The sequence below is a fragment of the Mastigoproctus giganteus genome, chromosome 10 (genome assembly GCF_048544385.1).
Source record: "Mastigoproctus giganteus isolate SK-2022 chromosome 10, ASM4854438v1, whole genome shotgun sequence".
NCBI classification, from domain to species: domain Eukaryota; kingdom Metazoa; phylum Arthropoda; class Arachnida; order Uropygi; family Thelyphonidae; genus Mastigoproctus; species Mastigoproctus giganteus.
Genome location: NC_143584.1, coordinates 15,790,701 through 15,812,354, shown reverse-complemented (window position 1 = coordinate 15,812,354; position 21,654 = coordinate 15,790,701). Strand labels below are relative to the sequence as shown.

Below are 21,654 nucleotides of genomic sequence, written 5' to 3'. Positions count from 1 at the left end.
CAGGAATTATCAACCTCCTCTGGAACTATCAACTCGGCATAACTGATTAAAAAAAAAATTTCCTTCTGATATTTGCTGCAAACCCATTAACCAGTAAATTTCAGGGCATTAGTGACAAGCAGATGTGCCTTGTGGAGCTCTTCATAGTGATAGCAAAGAAGTATAGATAAGAGGGGATTAGAGTGGATTAGTTGAGTAGAGCAGAATTTCAGAGGCTATTTAGTATATTGTAAAGTTTATTTGGCAAGTTTTTTTTTTCCAGTAATAGTTTGATTTTTTAATATTATAAATATAATTTTCTGAAAATTTCTTTTAATATTTAGTAAATTTTACAATGGTTATTACAAGATCCATCTTGAACACTTCCTCAGAGGGTACAATGACTCATACAGAAACACCTGAAGAAAGACAGCTTCTTGAAAGGGTCCAAAGAGGGGTAACTTGCCTGGTGAGATCAGCAAAAAGGCGTCCATATGAGGAAAGTTGCAGAGCTTGGAAACTACCTGCCTTAGATCAGACTTGATTGAGGTGTTTAAGACTATGAGAAGCATAAGTAAAATGAATGAGGACGAAATATTCACGGTTATAAATGATTCTAGAACTAGGGGTCATAATTTTAAGTTATGGGGGAGAGATGTTTAGACTGGATTGCAGGAAGTTTTATTTTAGCCAGCAAGTTATAAATTACTGGAATAAGTTACCTACATGAGTGATAGAGGCTAACAGTTTGGGGAAATTCAAAGATCAAATGGATAATTACCTATGGGTGGAGGGAAACACATAGGCTGTATTTCCTTTTCTCTTATTAATTATTATTATTTTAATTTTCTTCTTATTATTTATTTTTTTTCTTGACTGGTACAGCATAAACCATAGGCTTCCTTGCACCATGTAGCCATTGCTAATACTAATACCTTAGAACTATTTCTTTTTTGTCAACTAACTCAAGACATGAATTTTTCACTTCTCCATACCTACAAATCATGCTGATTCATTTATCCTGACAGATAAAATGTCACCTTATCACTAAAGACCAACTTACTCATAATCATGTCACAATTAAGCCATCTTTGAGGAATTTTAAACAATAGCTATACAGTATCACTTCACCTGTGGGTTTCAATTATTGTACAATACACAAATTAATATATATATATATATAGATGGAGATGAAGATACATCTGAATGACTTACCGCACAACTGTTTTCAGAATGTTAAGTTCCTATTAGCAAGCCACCCTGATTTCTGTGGGCTGTGCAAATTGACTGTTTTTAATGCATTCTTTTTCACTCATGGAAGGCTGCTGGCAGTTTTTCTTTAGCGATACAACCACTATTCCAAAAACACTTGTTATACTGTCACAACAGATTTTGTTTCATGAAAAGCTAATACACAAAACACTTTTCTGGCTTGGATGAAAAATGTAGTTCTACCTACTGAGAAATGTAGTTCTACCTAGCAGAGGAATGTGGTGTAGGCTGCAACCTATGTGCTAAACTGAAATTTGAGTCAATCTTTCCAAATGTCATATACTTCAACTGCACCTTAAACATTCTCTGAGGTAAAAAGATTATTTGCATACATACAGTATAATAACGCTAAATAAACATAAGTAGAATTTATAGTGAATTGCATATAAATTTTCCTATGACACTGAACTATACCAGTTAAATATTCACTGATTACTAAAGTAAAAATTTTTTTTTTTTTTGCTCAGTGACAAATACACTTTACAGTTATAAGAGATGGATTCTTATTTGTTCTCAAAGGACAAGGAATGCTAAACTCAACAAAATAATAAAGATCTAGGATCTTTTGGAGCTATATATATTTTAAGAAGTGTTTAAGGTTCAATATATTTGACTCACTGAGAAAATCAGCTTAATACATATTAAAAGACAAATCTTACTTTAAATTTCCAGTTTTGGAAGTAGGATTAAAACATTCATCCCTTGATAGGATCCGGTGGGAGAAAAACTTGCCATCAGTATCTAGTATTTTTGCAATCTTGTGAGCATAAGGCCTAGCACCAAATGTACAGATATGAAGTTCATAAAGTTTGCTCATGGATTCAAGAAATTTTTTAGAACCAGGTCTGAGTCTAGTGTGGTACCATGAAGATCTAACACCATACAGCTGAAAGTGATACACATCCTGCAAACAATTGAAAGGGAGGAAATAATTTTGTTGAATGGCATTTTTTTTCTCCAAATAAAAAAATTACCATGATAACATGAGTTAAATGTTAACACAAGTTTCTTCAAAAATATAATTTTTAAAGTAAACTGATGTTATGTATTTTTTGGAGAATATGAAAATAAATCCAATTATAGATTTAGCATTAGTGATTAGTGATCTTTTGATTCTGTAACAGCCTTGAGTAATTATCTGGTGAAAAAATAAATCTTTGATTCAAATCTTGACAAATGCTATTTACAGTAAAAGATAAAATCTAAAGCAATGAAAACATACAGAATGTTCCATCTCGTCTTCATCAATGTAGAGTGACACTTGGCAACTTCACATTATAAATAAATTGGGTCAAACTGACAGACTGCCAGCATAAAAGCAGTGAAGTTGAAAATATATTCTATTAAAAAGTATTAACTCTCATTATTCTCCCACCTCATTCTTCCACTTGTAATGCTACATACGCTGGTACAAAAATTCAGATGTAAATAATATCAGCACATAAACATGAAACAGACAAGGGTCACACTCTGCCATAATAACAATTCAAAAATGGATGAATATGGAGATTTCAATTGCAGTTAATCATGTCCAACTGATGGTGAAAGAGGTGATCATGGACTGTCATTAATGTGTGCACTATCCAGGTCCATCTAATGTCTGACTTGCCCAAAGTGTACAACAACAGCAGTCTGCTATTTCTCAGTCATGGATTGTTCATTTGCAGCTTTTCATGTGACTAATTAATTTACATTTTGCACTGCCAATGCAGACTGCATTGCATTGCAATCTGGACACTTCCTAATTCATTTCACAAATATACGTGGCCTCAATTCTAATCGAAACGATGTCCATTTCCACTTGCAGTCTGCCAAACCGCATGTACTTTTTCTGACAGAATCTCAGTTATCGGTTGATTCAAATACTGCTCATCTCAGATGCCCAAATTATTCGCTGTATGATTCCTTTCGCCTCAAAGGTGGTACTTGTGCATATGTCCATTCTGATATTCCCTGTCAGAGACTTGGCAATTTGGAATCTCCTCTCTTTGATCTTCTCTGGCTTAAAATCTCTCTACCTCATTGTGTCAAATTCATCTGTTGTCTCTACCGTTCTCCCAACTCGACTAATCACTTGGAGCTCTTTGACTTCCTCACTTTGCAACTTGACTTTCTCCAGTCCAACTTTCCTAACAGTGAGGTAATTTTCCTTGGTGATTTTAATGTTCACAACTCCAGCTGGTCGAGATGCTGAGGCTTTTGCAATTACTAATGACCTTGCACAGATTGTTCATTTACCTACAAGAATACCAGACAATCCTAATCATACAGCCAATACGCTTGATCTTTTTCTCCCAAACAACCCTTCTAAGTACATGGTCAAAGTGAGAGGTCCTTTAGGCACTTCAGATCACAACTTGGTGACTGTCTCTTCTCCAATGGAACCTTTATCTCATGGCTATTCCCAACCTCGTGTTGTTTGGCATTACAAGAATGCAAAATGGGATGACCTGCGAGACTTGTTTTCTTCTTTTCCTTGGTCGGATTACTGTTTCAAAACTTCTGATGTCAACGTTTGCTCAGATCATGTAAGTGAAATTATTCTTGCAGGAATGGAATCCTTTATCCCACACTACACTTTAAAATCTCGTCCTTTATCTAAACCTTGGTTTTCCAATAAATGTACTAAGGCTGTTTAAGAGAAGGATGTTGCATATTGTAATTGACTTGTTTCTAATTCTTCAGTTTCATTTTCTGCCTACACCAAAGCTCGCAGCAATTGTAAAGCAGTTATTAATCAGTCCAAACTAGAGTTTGAACAGGCTAAGAGTAGAAAACTTGCTCCTTGCCCTAATGGTAGCCGAGCATTCTGGTCTCTTGCCAAAGCTATTGGCCGCAACTTTTGCCCATCTCTGCTCCCACCTCTGTCCAAACCAGATGGTTCTGTTGTCACTTCAGCCAAGGATAAAGCTAACCTGCTAGCATCCCATTTTTCTTTCACCTCACGTATTAATGATCTTGGAAAAACACCTCCCACCATTCCCAACATGCTCCATTCAATGCTTCCTGTGGTCTTCCGTCAAAAGGATGTCAGAAAGATTTTGACGAATCTTGATGCTAAGAAAGCTCCAGGTCTCGATGGTATTTCTCCATTTGTTCTCAAAACCTGTGCTCCTGAACCTACTCCTATTCTTTGTCGCCTTTTTTCACTTTCTTATTCCAAAGGTGATTTTCCTTCTACTTGGAAATTTTCTCATATCCAGCCAGTTCCTAAAAAGGGTAACAAACTCCCTCCCATCCAATTATTGTCCCATTGCAATTACGTCTACTCTTTCTAAAGTAATGGAGAAATCAATTAACCGCCAACTCTTAAACTATCTAGAAACCTTCCGTCTGATCAACAACTGCCAGGATGGATTCCGTCAGTGTGGATCCACTGGTGATATGCTGGCTTAAGTTACCCATTTATGGACTAATTCAATGGAAAGGTTCGGTGAAACACAAGTAGTTGCACTTGACATCTCAACGGCTTTCGATCGTGTTTGGCATAAAGGTCTTCTAAACAAGCTTCCATCTTATGGTTTGCCAACTGTTTTTAGAAATTGGTTATTCTGTTTTCTCTCTGGTTGCTCACTGAGGGTGATGGTAGATGGCTCTCTCTTCTAACTTCTCCACTAATGCCAGTGTCCCCCAAGGTTCAGTTCTTTCCCCCACTCTTTTCCTCTTGTATATTAATGACCTTCTTCCATTGACTGGAAATCCTATCCATAGTTTTGCCCATGATAGCACATTACATTCCACTTTGAGGAACCTTGTCCTGCTCAATCAGCTTCAACTTCTCGAAAATCTGCTACCAATTTCTTAAATGCCGATCTACAGGTAATTCTCCAGTGGGGCAAAGGCAACTTAGTTGATTTTAACCCTTCTAAAACTCAGTCGTCTTATATCTCGCAAAAAGGATTCTTCTGCTCCTATGCTTATCTTTGGTGACACTCCGATTTCTAGGCAAAATGATATATCTCTTTTGGGGATTACCCTGACTTCTAATCTCTCTTGGCACAAGCACATTACAAATATTGCTTCTTCTGCATCTAAAAAATTTGGTTTTCTCTTTCGCTCTCGTCTTTACTTTTCTTTCATACAGCTGTTCACTCTGTATAAATCGCAAATCTGCCCTGCCATGGAATATTGTTCCCACATCTGGGGTGGTGGCCCCAAAACCTCTCTCAGGCTTCTTGATTCCATTCAGAAGAGGGCAGTTAGGTTAATTAATGATCCATCTCTAACAGAGTCTCTCCACTCGCTGTCTCATAGACGTACTGTTTCTGCTGCATGCCTCTTCTACAGATACTTCCATGGGCACTGTTGTTCTGAATTGGCTCCTATAATTCCCGCTCTCTCTTTCAAAACAGTCCGAACACGTGCCGCCACCAGCCAACATCCATTTACTGTCTAACTTCAAACTCACAGAACCAACTTTTCATCTTCCTCGTTTATTAATTCAACTGCCGTTTTCTAGAAAAACCTTCCTTCATACTTATTTCCTGAAAATTACATTCTACAGAAGTTCAAGTCCAATATCAACAAATATCTTCTTTCGTCCTCTCAACCTCCAACCCAAGCACGGTACTAAGTACTATAGGTTCTAATACCTCTCGTGTTTGGGATTTACATTTAAAAAAAAACTGAATTTTATAAATAAGCTTGCTGCCCATCATGTTGGGGCTTACATCTGGTGAGTATGGGCTTGGCACACCCAAGGTCCTGAGCTGGATATCATCATTCTTCTCTTATTGATTCCCTTCTACCTCTCTCTCTCTCTACTCAGGAATGTTTTTTTTTTGGCTGGTGCAGCAAAAGCCTCAGGCTTCCTTGCACCAAATGGCTAATGATAATAATAATAATGTCAGAACACAAGTCTCAATCTAACAGTCAGTCAGTCCTCTGTCCTTGCAGCATTCTGGGGAAGGGGGAATAATGAAGTGAATTAACACCCTTCCCCTCTCATTCTCCTGAACAGAAAGGATATAGCAATCTAAAATATAGTCTGTAACACCACAAGCTCTATGAGCCCTTCTTACTTCAAATAAGAGCACCAAATTGTGCTCGCTTATGTATAGGTAGAGTATTAAACTGGATAAATTGGTTCCAAAAAACTAATGTGGTTAGGGGTGTGTGTGTGTGGGTGTTGTGTGTAGCAGTTGCCCACACACACACACACACCTAACCACTACCACACAAGGAAGGGAAGTGCTTGGAAAAACTTTTTTTTGGAGAAAAAGTGCTGGAATGCTACTTCAGAACCTCATTTTGAACACTCACTAACTATTAATGAGTCCTTGATTACATCACTATCAATGTTAATATTTATTAAGATAAGGGATATAAATAAGGAGCTATCAGAGGTTACATTTGGAACCTATTATTTTACAAAAACAGTGCTATTCTCAACCACAAACTTTATAAAAGAAGACATTATTAAGAAAGATGAGACGTTCATCTTTCCAACCATGAAAAATAGTGGTGATTGTGTACCTTCTCAGTGTAAAAAGGTGTGAAAGGTCCACAAAGAATACACTTGAAAACACTATAACTAAGTTTGCAATGGTGGTGATAATAGGCACCACCCCTACAAAAACAAATCTGCTTATACATACAATTATCAAAAATAAAAGTATCATTAGGCCCAAAAGTTGCTTAAATTAATTATTTAATTATTAATACATAATACAGAATATATTACGGTAACATCTACTTGAACCCTTGAAAAGTGCATTTATTGCTGCACAATCACATCAAATGATACAAAGATCTATTCATTACGAATGACAACTTCCATTTTTTGATGTGGAATAATTTCTCAAAATCAGAATGTTACTACTTATGGTTAAAATCCTGGGGAAAGGCCATAATAACAGTGTACTTTCAAACATCAGCTTACTTAATATTTCTCTCTGTGTGGTTTCCTGTTTGTAGTAATTGTTAGACATCAATTGATTGACTGCTTCAAGAAAGATACTGTAGCACACTTTGCATGTCTTTAGGAAAAAAATGAGTTAAATTCTTTTTTATAAGATGTACTGCTGTTCAGATTTTGCTGTCAAGAACATTTCCAAAACTGCGCCAGAAAGAGAAGATCTGAATTCAATTTTTTTTCTTCACCTGATTGAATTTTCTCTGACATTCAGCATTGTTATGAGGAATTAGTAAATTTCAAGAATAACTTGAGTCAAAGACAATTTCTTCATTACAAATCCAGTACTGGAAGGCTATGAATAGAGCAAGCAATGCTACCACCACAGGTAAGATTAAACTGTTTTACAGAAATTTTACAACATTAAATGAAAACACTTCAAAAGAAACACTTAAATAGTTTGGCGACATTTCATGAGGTCACGGTGGAATGTGGCTTTCATTCCACATTAATCCAGAAGTTATTCTAAGAGCTGGGAAACAGTGATTTCTTGAAATGTCAGCAAACTAAATGTTTTCTATTGAAGTTTCAGTGAACTCTAAAATTTTCAATCCACTGCAGGAGGAAGGCCTCTTCCAAGACCATTTTAGTTCTTTAGTTTTAATAAGAATGTCCTTTACCTCAGTTTGCTGCCTAATCCATGTGTTTCTCTTCTTATCTAACAGTCTGATTCGCAATATAATTTGTTCCATTCTTGGCTGTGTAGTTCTCAGCTTCTCTTCCATTTTTTTCGTGAGTGCCCAAGTTCCACTTCCATAAGTCATGGTGGGGAGTATACAGTGGCTCATTATTTTACGTTTCAGACAAATTGGGATATTGCTCCTCAGTATGTGACTATATTTCCTGAATGCTATCCATCCAAAATTTATTCTTCTCTTGACTTCCAGCTATTTATCATTATTGCAGCTAATGACATGTCCAAGATACGTACACGACTCCACCTTTTCAATTACTGCTCTTTCAATCATTATATCCCTTTCTGTGGCATACCTATTGATCATTACTTTTGTTTTAGCCATATTCATCTTTAGCCCAAAATCCTTACTAACTCGGCATAACTGATTAAGATTTTCCTTTAATTCTTGGGGATCATGGCTTATGACCACAATGTCATCTGCAAATTGTAAATGGTTTAGGTACTCCATTCACATTGACTCCTTTCCGCAACCAGTCTAATCTTCAGAAAGTTTGCTTAAGGGCAGCAGTAAACAACTTTGGAGATGTGTCTCCTTGTCGAACTCCTTTTTCAATTTTAAATTTGCTACTGTCTTTGTCTAGTCTAATAAAGGAGGTAGCATTCTCATATATTTTCTTCAAAATCATAATATATGGGGTATCTGTGCCTTGTCTTTCCAGTGCCCGAAACATTGCCTTATGCTGTATGGAGTCAAATGCTCTTTCATAATCCACAAATGCCAGGCACATAATCTTTCTAATCTGTTAGTAATGATCCTTGTGAACAACTTGTGGATGTGTGATAACAAGCAAATTGGTCTATAATTTCCAATTTATCTCCTTTCTTATGCAGCAAAACTATGATTGCATTATTCCACTCCTTAGGCATCACACACCTTTTCTAATGCATTTTGTGAAGAGTCTTGCCAATTTTTATGTCATGTCTCTTCCTCCCAATTTTAACAACTCTACAGTAACTTCATCTTCCCTCGGAGCTGTCTGATTCTTCATTTTCTTCAGTGCATGTTCTACCTCATCAGGAAAGATATCGGGTATGTCATATGTGTTACTAATTTATGATCCATCTTCCCCACTGCTGGCATCATTCTCTCGCTCCTTGTATAATTCTCTATAGTAGTCTTCTGCTATTTGAATTATGCCTTCTCTGCTATTTATAAGTACACCATCGCTATTCTTCAGTTTCAGTATCATTTGTCTTTCTGTATTACTGCTCATGGCTGCTGATTTAAGTCCTTTGTTTTCTCTTAATGCTTGTTCTACTTATGTTAAATCTTTTTATATCCTTCCTGAGTCTCTTTCTAATGGCTTTGCATAACTCAGTATACTCAATCTTATCTTTGTCAGTGTTTATCTTGCTCTTCATTTGTCATCTTCGGTTCATCACAACAAGTGTTTCTTGACTAATATTTTTTCTTCTTTGGATTTCTTTTTACCTATAGGTTTCCTGGGCTTGATCACTTTCAGAAAGTTGTAATATTCCTCATTGATATCTTGGTCCTGAGCAGTCTGCAGAAGCTCAAACTTGTTCTTAAATTCCAGTACATACTGCTTTGTCTCCTCTTCTGTTATCTCAAAGTTCTTCATATTATTTACTCGAGTCAGTTTTTTCCTTTTTTTTTTTTACATCTATATCAAGTGTGCATCTTACCATTCTGTGATCACTTCCAATGTTTACCTTGTTCAGGACAGTAACATCATTCAAGATATATCTTCTGTTAGTGAGTATGAAGTCGATTTCATTAGTTGTTAATCCATTTTGGCTCTTCCATGTTCAATTTCTGTTCATCCTTTTCTTGAAAAAAGTGTTCATTACTGACATTCCTTGAGATTCTGCAAATTCCGCAAGTCTTTCACCTCTTTCAATTCTTTCACCAATTCAAAAATTTCCTACAGTTCCCCATTCTGCACTGTTTTGTCTCTTTCCAACCTTAGCATTGAAGTCCCCCATAATGATAGTGTAGTGGGTTTTCTGCTCATCAAGAAGACTCAATTTTGGTGTACATTTCTTCAGCCTCTTCATCATTATGGCTCGATGTTGGTGTATAAATCATTATAACCTTTAGCTTGTACCTCTTAGAAATCCTGAGTAGTAGTCTTGACACCCTTGGTGATGTACTTTTGAATTCCAAAATGTTGTTTTTTACATCTTTCAATTTTCAATAGGCCAGATTAATCCTTACATATGATAACTTAGTGTTGCTTACCATATTTCACTTTAAATAATTAATGCTGCCACTGCACCACTCCCCCTTCAGATAGTGAGAGATCTGGACCTACACTAGTTTTTAGAAATGTGATATCCACATACCAACCTAAAATTACTAATTTTGTTTTTGATTTAATATCACCAAAGAGGCTACTCCACTATTCATTAAGAATAAGAAAAATAACATCTAAGCACCACTACAGGTGGTAGATGACTTTCATCAACCGGTGAAATACCACCACTTTGCTTATTGGAGGCTTGAAGTGGTGAAACCCATATTTAGTCTCTAGAGCAAAGTTTCTGGCATCCCCCTCCCCCCATACTTCTCCTTCAACCTATGCACGGTACTAAGTACTATAGGTTTTGATACCTTTCATGTTTGGGGTTTTCATAAAAAAAAAAAAAAAAAAAGAGAGAGACTGATCTGATTCTTATTGTAATCCCATTAGTTAGTGAATAATCTCAATTAGCAACTTCTCTGCTAATAATAAACTGAGTCTAAATAAGTAGCCTGGTGATGTGGGGAAAGAAAAACTTTGGATTAAACGTGTAATGAGAGTTACGTGTAGGTACAACCTATGGTGCTGGGCTGTGTTGACTCAAAGCAGTAAATTAGTAAAGGAGTAGGGTTTTTTAATTTCAATGCAGGAGTTGAAATAATTTGGTAATTAATGCTACCACTTCACGATGGCACAACAGAATTATAACACAATGATAGCAGCACTAATTACACTGGCTGACAAAAAAAAATTATTTTTTGTACCTCTGGTTGCAGATTCTAAAGGATATCGATCCACTGATTCCAAAAAAACAAAATTATGTCTCTATCACATCTCCATTAGAAGAGGTACTGAAATTTTAGTAACTTTATGAATGACCATTACTTTAATCAAACATATAATGTACTATAAACATTCTATTTCTTCAGAAATGCTTACCACTTAGTTTTTCTTTACCCCTAATGAATTCTAATAAAGAATATATTTCCAGTTTAGGAAAAAAAAAAAAAGGAAAAGAAAAAAAAAAAAGACAAATTAAATTTTACAATAAACAACATATGAAAGATGACATCAATGCAATAGCAAATATCAGAGGAAAGAAAGATTGTTCTGCATTCAAGCCTTCATCTAAAAGCTAAATATCTCAATATCAAAGTTCTAATGCATGTGCTATCAACAGTTCTGAAAACAGAGAGCGCTTATGTCAAATCTAACTGGTTATCCACTTCCAAATCCTTTCCGTAGTTTTTCAAGTCTTCCTCCTTGGAATCCAGAGAACTCAGTGATCCATTCAGATCAAAACTTCCTTTATATATTTGTACAGAAGAAATCAACTTCAATCCAAGCAACTTATTTTTAATATTGAAGTCATTCTGAAATTCCCTCAGATGGGATGGCCCCCTCCATCACATCATTAATGGCCTCATATGGCAGTGTTGCTTGAAACTAGCATCACATTCTAGTGCATGAGCTGTTAAGATCATTGTGATGTTGGGAAGGGACAGAAGATGATCTTCACCATTCCATCTCATCAGGATGTTTGAGTGGCCTGGAGCAATGTTTATGATCACCAATGCATTCTTTGCCAAGTTGTTTTTACTGGTCAGTCATGTCTGCATGGAAGAAATGATATCTAACAGTTGTTTTAGAATAAGATCCTTGCAGCCCAAGCTTTCTTTTTTGACTTATAAACCATGGGAAGCTTGGCTCTTGCAAAGCCTTTCCAAGCTCTTGCATCCTGTGAATGGTAAAAAGAGTACCAGTTTCAACTTGAAATTCCAACCAACATTTGCCTCCCAGGAGAAGAGTCATTTGATCGTCATATGGCTTACAACCTGTCAAGTTCTCCTTTGTAATGAAAGTTTTTGACATTTTCTTTCAGAACAGCTCCTTTTTCATGTACACTGAAGCCACTTCCCCTCAATTTTGTGGACACTCACTGGTAACTCCCTACTGAATTGATATCAGAATTTACCTTATTATGCATCACAATCAAATGAATTAGTATTAATAATTAGTAATGAGATCATTATTAATTACTAATATTAATGGTATTAATATTAGTAATGATAATATTAGTAATAAATGAGAACTGTTAGTGATTAAGGAATTCCAAATAATGTAAATGATACTACACAGTCTTTTCAACCCTACTTTGTTACTGGTACATTGTTCAAGGATCAGCTACTCTAATATAAACTTCTGCTGTCTAGAGCAGAAATGAATATTGTACTCAACACAAAAGTGGAAGTAGTCATTAAGGTGCACAGAGTAAGCATAAACAGCAATAAAAGCCAATTTTATGTGCCACAACATTTCATGCCCTTTTTTAAGACACTTTTGATTTGGATTTGTCCTATGAAATAATTCCCCAAAGAATATGAGATCAAATATTTTTCTGCAGCTGCACAAAAGATTTATTTCAAAAATATATCACTGCATAAGGGTTGGTCTCAAACTGTTGAAATTTAAGCATTACTTAATTAGCAGCAAACATTAATAGTCACTTGCACTTGTGGTTGCCATCCTTCCAACACCATGGGGGAGGAATATTATACTGCTGTCACATAATGATCATATCTGACTAATCTAATTGGATACTATGATGCAGTAACACAAGAACTGGATGCAAAAAACAATTTTGACTTTGTATAACTTAGATGAAGTACTTTCAGAAAAGCTTTTGATATTTATAAACTGGAACAGTATGGCATTAGGGGAAATTTCTCCTATGGATAAAGGTATGATTGAGTGGGAAAAAGACAGTGGTTATCAATGGGCATCGCTCTTCTTAGACTAATCTTGGTAGTGGAGTCAACCAATTCAGCGCTGGACCCACTGTTGTTTTCTATATTTATTAATGATACTGATAAAGGCATATCAGACTTAATGTCTAAGTTTGCATACAAAGGTTGCAGGGTGGTTAATGACAGTAATCAGGGTATGATACTGCAACAAAATCTAGACAAATCAGGCAAATTGGCTGAGAAATGAGATTAAAATTTAACGTTGACAAATATAAGGTACTTCACATTCCTTGATTGTAACATACTAACTGTGTGGTATATTACACACAGTTGGTATGTTACAATCATTCTTTTATCAATCTCCACAATCAGGATAGAGGAGAATGAAAAAGACCCAGGGAAAATTGTGCAGTCCGAAGTTCTCTGAGCAGTACAGACAGAATGTCAGGACAACTCCTAGAGTTTTGTTACAGAAAAGAGCTACAAGACTAGTGAGAGGGAAACAAAAGGGTGCTCTTACCAAGAAAGGCTTCAGTTCTGCACACTGTAGTATCTGAAGACTAGGCACCTGCAAGATCTGATTGAAGTGTTTAAGGCTTTGAATGGATCGAGTAAGCTTGATGCTTATGGAATTCTTCCTCTTGCTCAGACTACACGAGGGGACATAAATAGGAAGAATGATTGTCAGATGGATGTGCAGAAAGTTGACTTCTGCCAGTGGGTAGTTTTGATTGCTGGAACAAACCTCCATCTGGTGTTGAAGAGGTAGATAGTTTGAATAAATTCATGGAAGTACTAGACAAACTGTTAGATGGGATGACATAGGTATTTTGGGGGGGGGGGGTTATGCTATATAAGTTTGCTTTCTTGCATCATTTGGCACTGCTAATACTAAGACTGGGTTTGAGTCTTGTCTCAAGAGAGATTATGTTTTTTTTTCACAAGATACTCGAGATAGCCAGTCTGTAGAAAAGTTGTTTGGAGGAAAATCTCAGATTTTTCATTCAGATGGATGAGAATCATTTGGCATGTATATGTGCTAAGCAGCAGTGACAACTTAAATGGTTTACGATTTGAAGTGGTCTCTAAATTTACACTAATTGGACATCACAATGTCCCAGTAAAGGAATACATGAAAAGTCCAATCCAGACCAATTTGTTAAGAGAATCTCATTCTTTTGTATATATATATATGAAAGAATAATTTACAAAACTTTTTTGGTTCTGTCTATAGGCAGGATTCACCACTCATAAGAATCTGGTTTATATATTAATTCAACTGCACAAACATAATAGAAAATATAAACAGTGGCCACTGTATAAATCATAACATAATTTAATTAACCTGCATTTAAAAGATTTTAAGGAGTGGCGCGTGCACGCGCACGCACACACACATTTATCATAATCATACCTTTAAATTTGGAGGAACATTATCATTTGTGGTATGAATTAGAGTTTGATCCAAATCAACTAGTAAAACCAACTTTCTGCTCTGCAAAAGACGCTGCTCATCTGCCTGCCCCAATTTCTGAGCTTGCTAATATGGATGATAATAAAACACAAAATCAGTTAATTCCTTGTTTACACAGAGAAATCACATTAAAAATTAAGTAAATCATCAAATAAAATATATAATATAGAGGCACTTCCCACTTTATGAGTTCCTGGGTTTACGAGTTCTTTTTTTTTTTTTTTTTTTTTTTTCAAAAATCAAGTATCAACAGAATCGAAAATATGAACATTAATTGCAATAAATAAATGCTAAACATTCATAAATACGGCATTTCAAACCAAGTGCAATACATTACTACTGTGCATGTGTTTATTTGTTCAGGCAGAGATAAGGAGGGAGGTCCAACTCTTAAAGAATTTTGGAAAGAATTCCATATTTTAGATGCAATCAAAATAATAAAAAGAGCCTGGGACAAAATTACGGGGAACACATGAAGGGTTTTTCGAATAAACTGTCATGTCATCAGTTTGATAATTTTGAAGGATTTCAAGAACCAGCAGAGATCTTACAAAATGAAACAGAAGTGGTCGTTAATACTGCTAACCAATTTCAGCATGAAGTTTCTAAAACTGATGTCACTGATCTGCTTCAAACACACAATGGAGAGCTCACAAATGAAGACCTCCTTGAAATGGAAAAATGTGAAGCTGAGGAAGAAGATTTAGCAGCTGAAACACCTCTTCATTTCTTCACTCTCAAGGGGTTTGACAAAGCTTTTCAACACACAGAAAAAGCAACTGACATTCTCGAGTTACAAGATTCAAATTTCGAGTGCACTGGAAAAGTCGCTACAGATTTAAAAAATGCTAATGCATGCTATCGTGAAAATTATAAAGAAAAGAGAAGACTGTCTTGGAAACAAACGACTCGAAGCATTTCCGAAGAAGACTACACCCTGTGCTTCCAACAAACCAATGAGCGCTGATCCGACAATGAGTGAAGAACCATCAACGAGTGTGCATTTAGTCGATGATGATGAAGAATAAACATTCTTAAACATCTGTATAACATAAATAATTTCTTTATTATTATAATTTGATTGATTTTAAAGGATATGTTTTCATTTCTTTGGATAAATAAATCATTGTTTAAGCATAAACTATTGTTTTGTTGAGAACGTAACTCCTGTTTTTAACATTATGTCTATGGGAAATAAATTCTGGCTTTAAGAGCATGCATTAGGAATGAATTAATCTGTAAAGTCGGGAACTACCTGTATATTGCTCAGAAGTCCTTATCGTGCGTGATCTCAATTATAGCAACTTGCTCATACACAGCTTGACAAGCAAATAAAAATGAAAAAATCTGCTGGCAGAATTATTTGTACTGAGATATGAATGCGCAAATAGTAAATGTCTACATAAAGATAAGCAGCTATGTGTTAGTTTAGAAGTAGAAGACTGGGAGAGCTTCTCCAGGCACATATAACCTATCTCTTAGGTTTTCCAAACACCAGTCCACTTTTCTCTCCCTTCTCAATGAAGCTGTGGCAATTGTAGCAGAGTTATCCCAAATGGAATGCTGTCATATATTTAGCAGAGGATTGGAAACTCAATACCACAAGGTATTTATGGTTAAAAAGATTAAACAGACAATTTATATTTAGTAATTAATAATTTGTATTTATTACTCAGACTCTGTACTCATGAAGGAAAAGCAATGGTTGGAGATAAGACAGCCATCTGTCCTTTTCTGGTAAAAGGTGGGGAAACTAAAAATTCACCATATGTGACTGTGTTTTTAAGCTGCATTAACTGCCAGAAAAATGAGTCTTCAAAGTTAATTACAGATTCGGTTAGTAGTGTTGTGAAGACAGTGAACCTTAATAATAAAAAAAGAAAAAAAAGACCATAACAAAAAATCTCATTAAAAACAAACCTCACCTACATTTAATTTTTCAAATTGAGGTTTCTGCACCACATTAATGTAGTTTACATTTACTGTTAAGTATAAGCATTTATTTCTGTATAATTCTGTACATGTATTTTGTTTTCAAAGTAAGTGTGAGTTAAGAAACACATCCCTATCATAATATATTATGTCCTTAAATAAACTGGAATTTGATTTATGCGGCCGATGTAACCACTTGATTTCAGAAACAGATAGTGTAAATTGAGGACTACCTATATATATTAATATAAAAATACTTTATCTAATATCAAAAAACCAATCGGTGTCACCTCACAGTATTTTTAAATGGTGACTGTAATGGGAAAAGTAATTCATTATAAATAAGCACACTAAGGGAGAGGCCCCCCCAGCATTCTTTCTAAATCATGTCTTCCAAATATCAGCAAAATACTTGGATGTAATTATATGCCATGATTGACTGTCTAAATTAGGCCTGCACAACACATGTCCATATTCTGTGGTTCATGTTGTTCCAGCCACTTCTCATAGCCATTTGGACCCAGCATTGAAGAAAAAGTAGGAGACAAGACAGGCATCTGTCCTTTCTTCAATAAAAGTTGGAAAAACTAAATATTGACCATAATGTGATTGTTTGTTTTTTTAACTGCAATAACAACCAAGTAAATGAGCATCCAAAGTTAGAGACTCAGTACTGTTCTGAAGATAGCAAACCTCATTCAATTCTGGAGATTTACACCATTAGTTTCAAGAATATATGAATAAATCAGGTTCAAAATATGGAGATGTGGCAAGTGGAATGGTTAAGTAAAAAAAATGTGTTAGAATTTTGGAAATGAAAAATTAAATGAATTCATTTTTAGACCTTCAGAAAATGCCTGCCTTAGAACTGTATATGCAAGTTGATAATATCACTCAAATCAAGACTCCGAACTTTGGAAAATTTAACTTAAGACCCAATTCATTTTCTGGAGTTAGGAAATGTTCTGTTTTCCTGGAAAATGAATCCTTATTCCCATGAAATATGACTGTTGTAAGCACAGCAACTGCAACTGGGGATAGATTTATAATGCAGTATAAAATTAAAATTAATTTTTGAAAAGACAAATAATAAAACTGAATTTTATGTGAAATACAGGAAAAATTTTCAAAAGTTGAGAAATTTTACTGTAAAAAAATACTGGTCATTAAAATGAACCTTTTCTAAATCAGTTTTGCATGCTGATTATTTCAAATATGTTCTTTGTTTTTTCCTAGACCTTGTAGTTTCGTAAAATATGACTGCTGATAATATCAGTAAGTAATCAAGGTGATTTCATTACAAAAAGCAAAATTGGTCACAATTATATTTTGTCACTTTTTATAGTTTAAACCCAATACACCTTATACACGAAGTTAAAATAATAGAGTACACTACTGTAAAAAAGATATGTACAATTTAAAAATTCTGTGCAAATGAGTTCCTTCTACACTCTGTATGGAATGTCCCAATACAATATCCAGCAGTAGTCTGCCAACATACATTTGTTCCAAAACCTTAATAGTGACTTTCCATTGGCTTAATGTCTCAATGTTTTCTCCATGCTCATCACTCACCATGCCAAAGTTTTCAGAAATGAAGTCTAAATGCAATAAGTTTTGTGATATACGTCCCATTTCTTTATATGCATCAAGCAGTTTTTGAACTGCATCTTTGTATGCAGACCTGTGGTTATCTAAAATGTTTCCACAAAGCCATTTGAAAGCCCACCATGATTTTAGTTCTAATACATTGAGGAATTTTTCAAGGCTTTCATCTTGCGTGTGTTATGGGGGTTTAATGGTGCATAAGCTGCTGTGGCTATAATGCGCCTACTTTCATCTTGCAGAAATTTTGATTTGAAGCTCCACAAAAATGGCCTCTTTCACTTTCATGGCACTGCTCTTTGGATTTCTCACTTAAGTAATGAAATCTCAAATTCATCTTACCCATCACTTTCACAAAACTCTTCATTAGGACAAGTTTAACATGGAGATGTGGAAGAAAAATCCATAGGATCCACTAATGGAAAATACAGTACACTACTTCTTTCTAGCTGATATGTGCTTCTTTGAGCTAAATATATTTCTTGACTAAATGTCAAAGAAAAGGCTGTTTAAGCATGGGCAATGCATTTCCATCCTTTCTACTATCCAGGTAGTATGTATGCATCGCTTTATTATATCTCATATTGTGAATACCTTCACAGTGAGTTCCCTTTTCATGCTTCTTTGAGGTTAGTCACATCTGATGTAATGGTCTGCAGTAGAAGAGCTGTCCAATAGGCACAGGACACCTGATATTCTGTGTAACCCCCCCCCCTCTCTCTCTCTTTCACGCACATTAACATACCAACAATTTTGAGGTCACTGCAGATTTGTGCAAATTACAAGTTGGTCAGCTAAAAATGGAACAATTTCTCATTTGTTAAAGGCAAGAGAAAATGGATGAATACTGTTAGTTATTAAGGAATAACAATAAATATAATTAACAGGTGGTTAATTATAATTATAATGCTTTAAAAAGGATCAATGTGAAAGAGAAGACATGGTGGGATATCTTTAATTCTGTAACAGCAAGCATTATTGAAAAACAGAAAAATTATTGATAACATTATTCCTAAAGAATTAATGGTGCATGCAAACTCTTCATTATTGATGGAAGTAAATCAAAGCAGCCCACACAATTGAGAAATGAAATTTAATTAGAGAATTCCTGGTTTAGTTAAAAAAAAAAAGGATGGGGAGTTCAAAGTTTTACAACATAGAAAACTAGTTTTAACCACAGTGGCCACTTTAGTTTAAAGCATTAGCTCTTAAACAAGAGATCTATTTATTTCAGGTTTTTGGTGAATAGAAAAAAATATTGCAACCTGGTATATTTTGTTTGAAAGGCAGAAAAATTCAATTATTTATTTATTTTTTAATTGAGTTTGTTCTTTTAGATTATAAGAAATTATTAATAGTCAATGTAGAACAGAAGCATCAGCTGTCTGGATCAGTGTTTTTCAAGTAAGGAAACCCAAGCAATAAAATACAAGTAAATCTTGTAGAATTCTTTAGAAATACCTTCTTCTGGGGATCTTTAATCAAAGGGGGGGGGTTCAGTGACAGAATCTGTGCTTTGAATAGTTATTTCCAGAGTTGTTTCTTAAAATTCAGTCCACACCTTGGATAGATATCTTGAAAATTAAAACAGAAAAGAGTTCTTTACCTATATAAACTCTAGAAGGAAAGGGATGAATCAGATTGGTCCACTGGATATTAATGGTTCAACTGCTGATGATCCTGTTCAAGTGGCTAACAAACTAAACGAGTATTTTGCATCTACATTCACACATGAGGAATTATTCAGGAAGGGGAATGCCAGAGGTGAAGTAAACTCTGGCAGTGAGCTAGATGATTTTGAAATAACTGAGAGGAAAGTGGAGGAGAAATTGTTGAGGATAAACATAAAAAAGGCACCCAGGGTGGATGGGATCTATCCAGTTATATTAAAGGAGGCAGCAAAAGAAGTAAGCAAACCCTTAGCCATAATTATGAGAGCTTCTTTGGACTCAGGGGAGGTACCCATAGACTGAAGTTGTGCAAATGTGACCCCAATTCACAAAGGCTGACACAAGTAATTATAGACCTGTGAGTTTAACTTTTGTTCCAGGAAAATTAATGGAGGCACTGGTTAAAGAAGCACTGCAGGATCATCTAGACAAGACTTCAGTTATAGCTCGGACACAGCATGGTTTTATTAAGGGAAAGTCTTCTCTGACCAATTTGATTTGATCCTATGATGCAGTCACAAAAGAACTGGATGCAGGGAATAACTTTGATATTATATATTTGGATCTTAGAAAGGCTTTTGCACATGGAAGACTGCTGCACAAAGGAAAATTGCTGCTATGGATAAAGGGATGGTTGAGGGGGAGAAGGCAGAGTGGTAATCAATGGACACTGCTCATCGTGGACTAATGTTATTAGTGGAGTCCCTCAGAGTTCAGTGTTGGGTCCATTGTTGTTTTCTGTATTTATAAATGATATTGATCATGGTATATCAAGCTTAATGACCAAGTTTGCAGATGATACAAAGGTTGGCAGGGTTGTTAAGGACACTACTGACAGTATACTGCTGCAACGCATCTGGAAAGGTTGAGCAGATGGGCTGAGAGGTGGCAAATAAAGTTTAACATTGACAAATGTAGTAGTAGTAGTGGCATGTGATGCAAGAAAGCAAATGTATGAGCTTATGCAGCATCAGCCAAAAAAAAAAAAAAAAACACACCATTCCCTCCAAATGCCTGTCCAGTTCCTCCTTAAATTTATTCAACCTATCAACTTCCACAACAACAGATGGAAGTTTGTTCCAGCAATTAACCACCCGCTGGCTAAAGGCAAATTTCCACACATCTATTCTACATCTGTCTTTTCTTAATTTGAATTTATGCCCCCTTAGGTTCGTAATCTGAACAAGTGGAAGGATCCCATCAGAATTCAGCGTGCTGAACACATTCAAGGCCTTATACACCTCAATCAAATCACTGCGCAGGTGCTTAGTCTCCAGCCACTGCAATTTGCAGAACTTAAGCCTCTCTTGATAAGAGGATCCCTTCATTCCCCTCACCAATCTTGTTGCCCTTCTCTGTACACGCTCTGTACAAGTAAATCTACATCCTTCCTAAAATGAGGCCTCCAGACCTGTACGCAGTACTCAAGGCGTGGCCTGACCATTGCCTTATACAGAGGGATAATCACCTCCTTTTCCCTGCTAGCAAAATTCCTATATATCATTGACAAAACCCCATGACCTGCCCTGGCAGCCTGTCTGCATTGCTCAGAAAACTTCATATCTGACTGCACAATTACTGCCAGGTCTTTTTCATTTTTTACCACCTTAAGTGTAGTACCACACAGTTGGTACGTTTCTCTGGGGTTACTTCTACCCATATGCAGTACTTTGCATTTGTCAAGGTTAAACTTCAGTTGCCACTTCTTAGTCCATCTGCCCAAATTATCTAGATCCTGTTGCAGTAGCACACTGCCATTACTGTCATTAACAACCCTGCCAACCTTTGTATCATCTGCAAACTTCGCCACTAAGCTTGATATACCTTCATCAATATCATTGATAAATATACAAAACCACAGTGGACCCAACACCGAACCCTGTGGGACTCCACTAATAACATTAGTCCAAGAAGAGCAGCACCGATTGATTAACACTCTCTGTCTTCTCGCACTTAACCATCCTTTTATCCATTGTAGCAACTTACCCTTAATACCATTCTGCTCCAATTTGTACAATAGTCTTCCATGCACAACAGTGTCAAAAGCTTTCCTGAAATCCAAATATATGATATCAAAATTATTTTTTGCATCCAGTTCCTTTGTAACCACATCATAATATCCTATCAAATTTGTCAGACAAGACTTTCCCTTAACAAACC

At 35.7% G+C, this 21,654-nt stretch overlaps 1 protein-coding gene across 1 annotated transcript in view; it reads right to left on the bottom strand.

Moving 5' to 3' along the window:
* Positions 1-21,654, bottom strand: part of Fcp1 (RNA polymerase II subunit A C-terminal domain phosphatase Fcp1) — a 73,758-nt gene that overhangs the window by 9,964 nt on the left and 42,140 nt on the right. Inside the window, exons 4-5 of the mRNA XM_090384068.1 lie at positions 14,228-14,353; positions 1,911-2,155 (exon numbers count right to left, since the gene is read on the bottom strand). Of these exons, the coding sequence (XP_090240194.1) occupies positions 1,911-2,155; positions 14,228-14,353 (371 nt within the window). The remainder of the gene's footprint in view (positions 1-1,910; positions 2,156-14,227; positions 14,354-21,654) is intronic.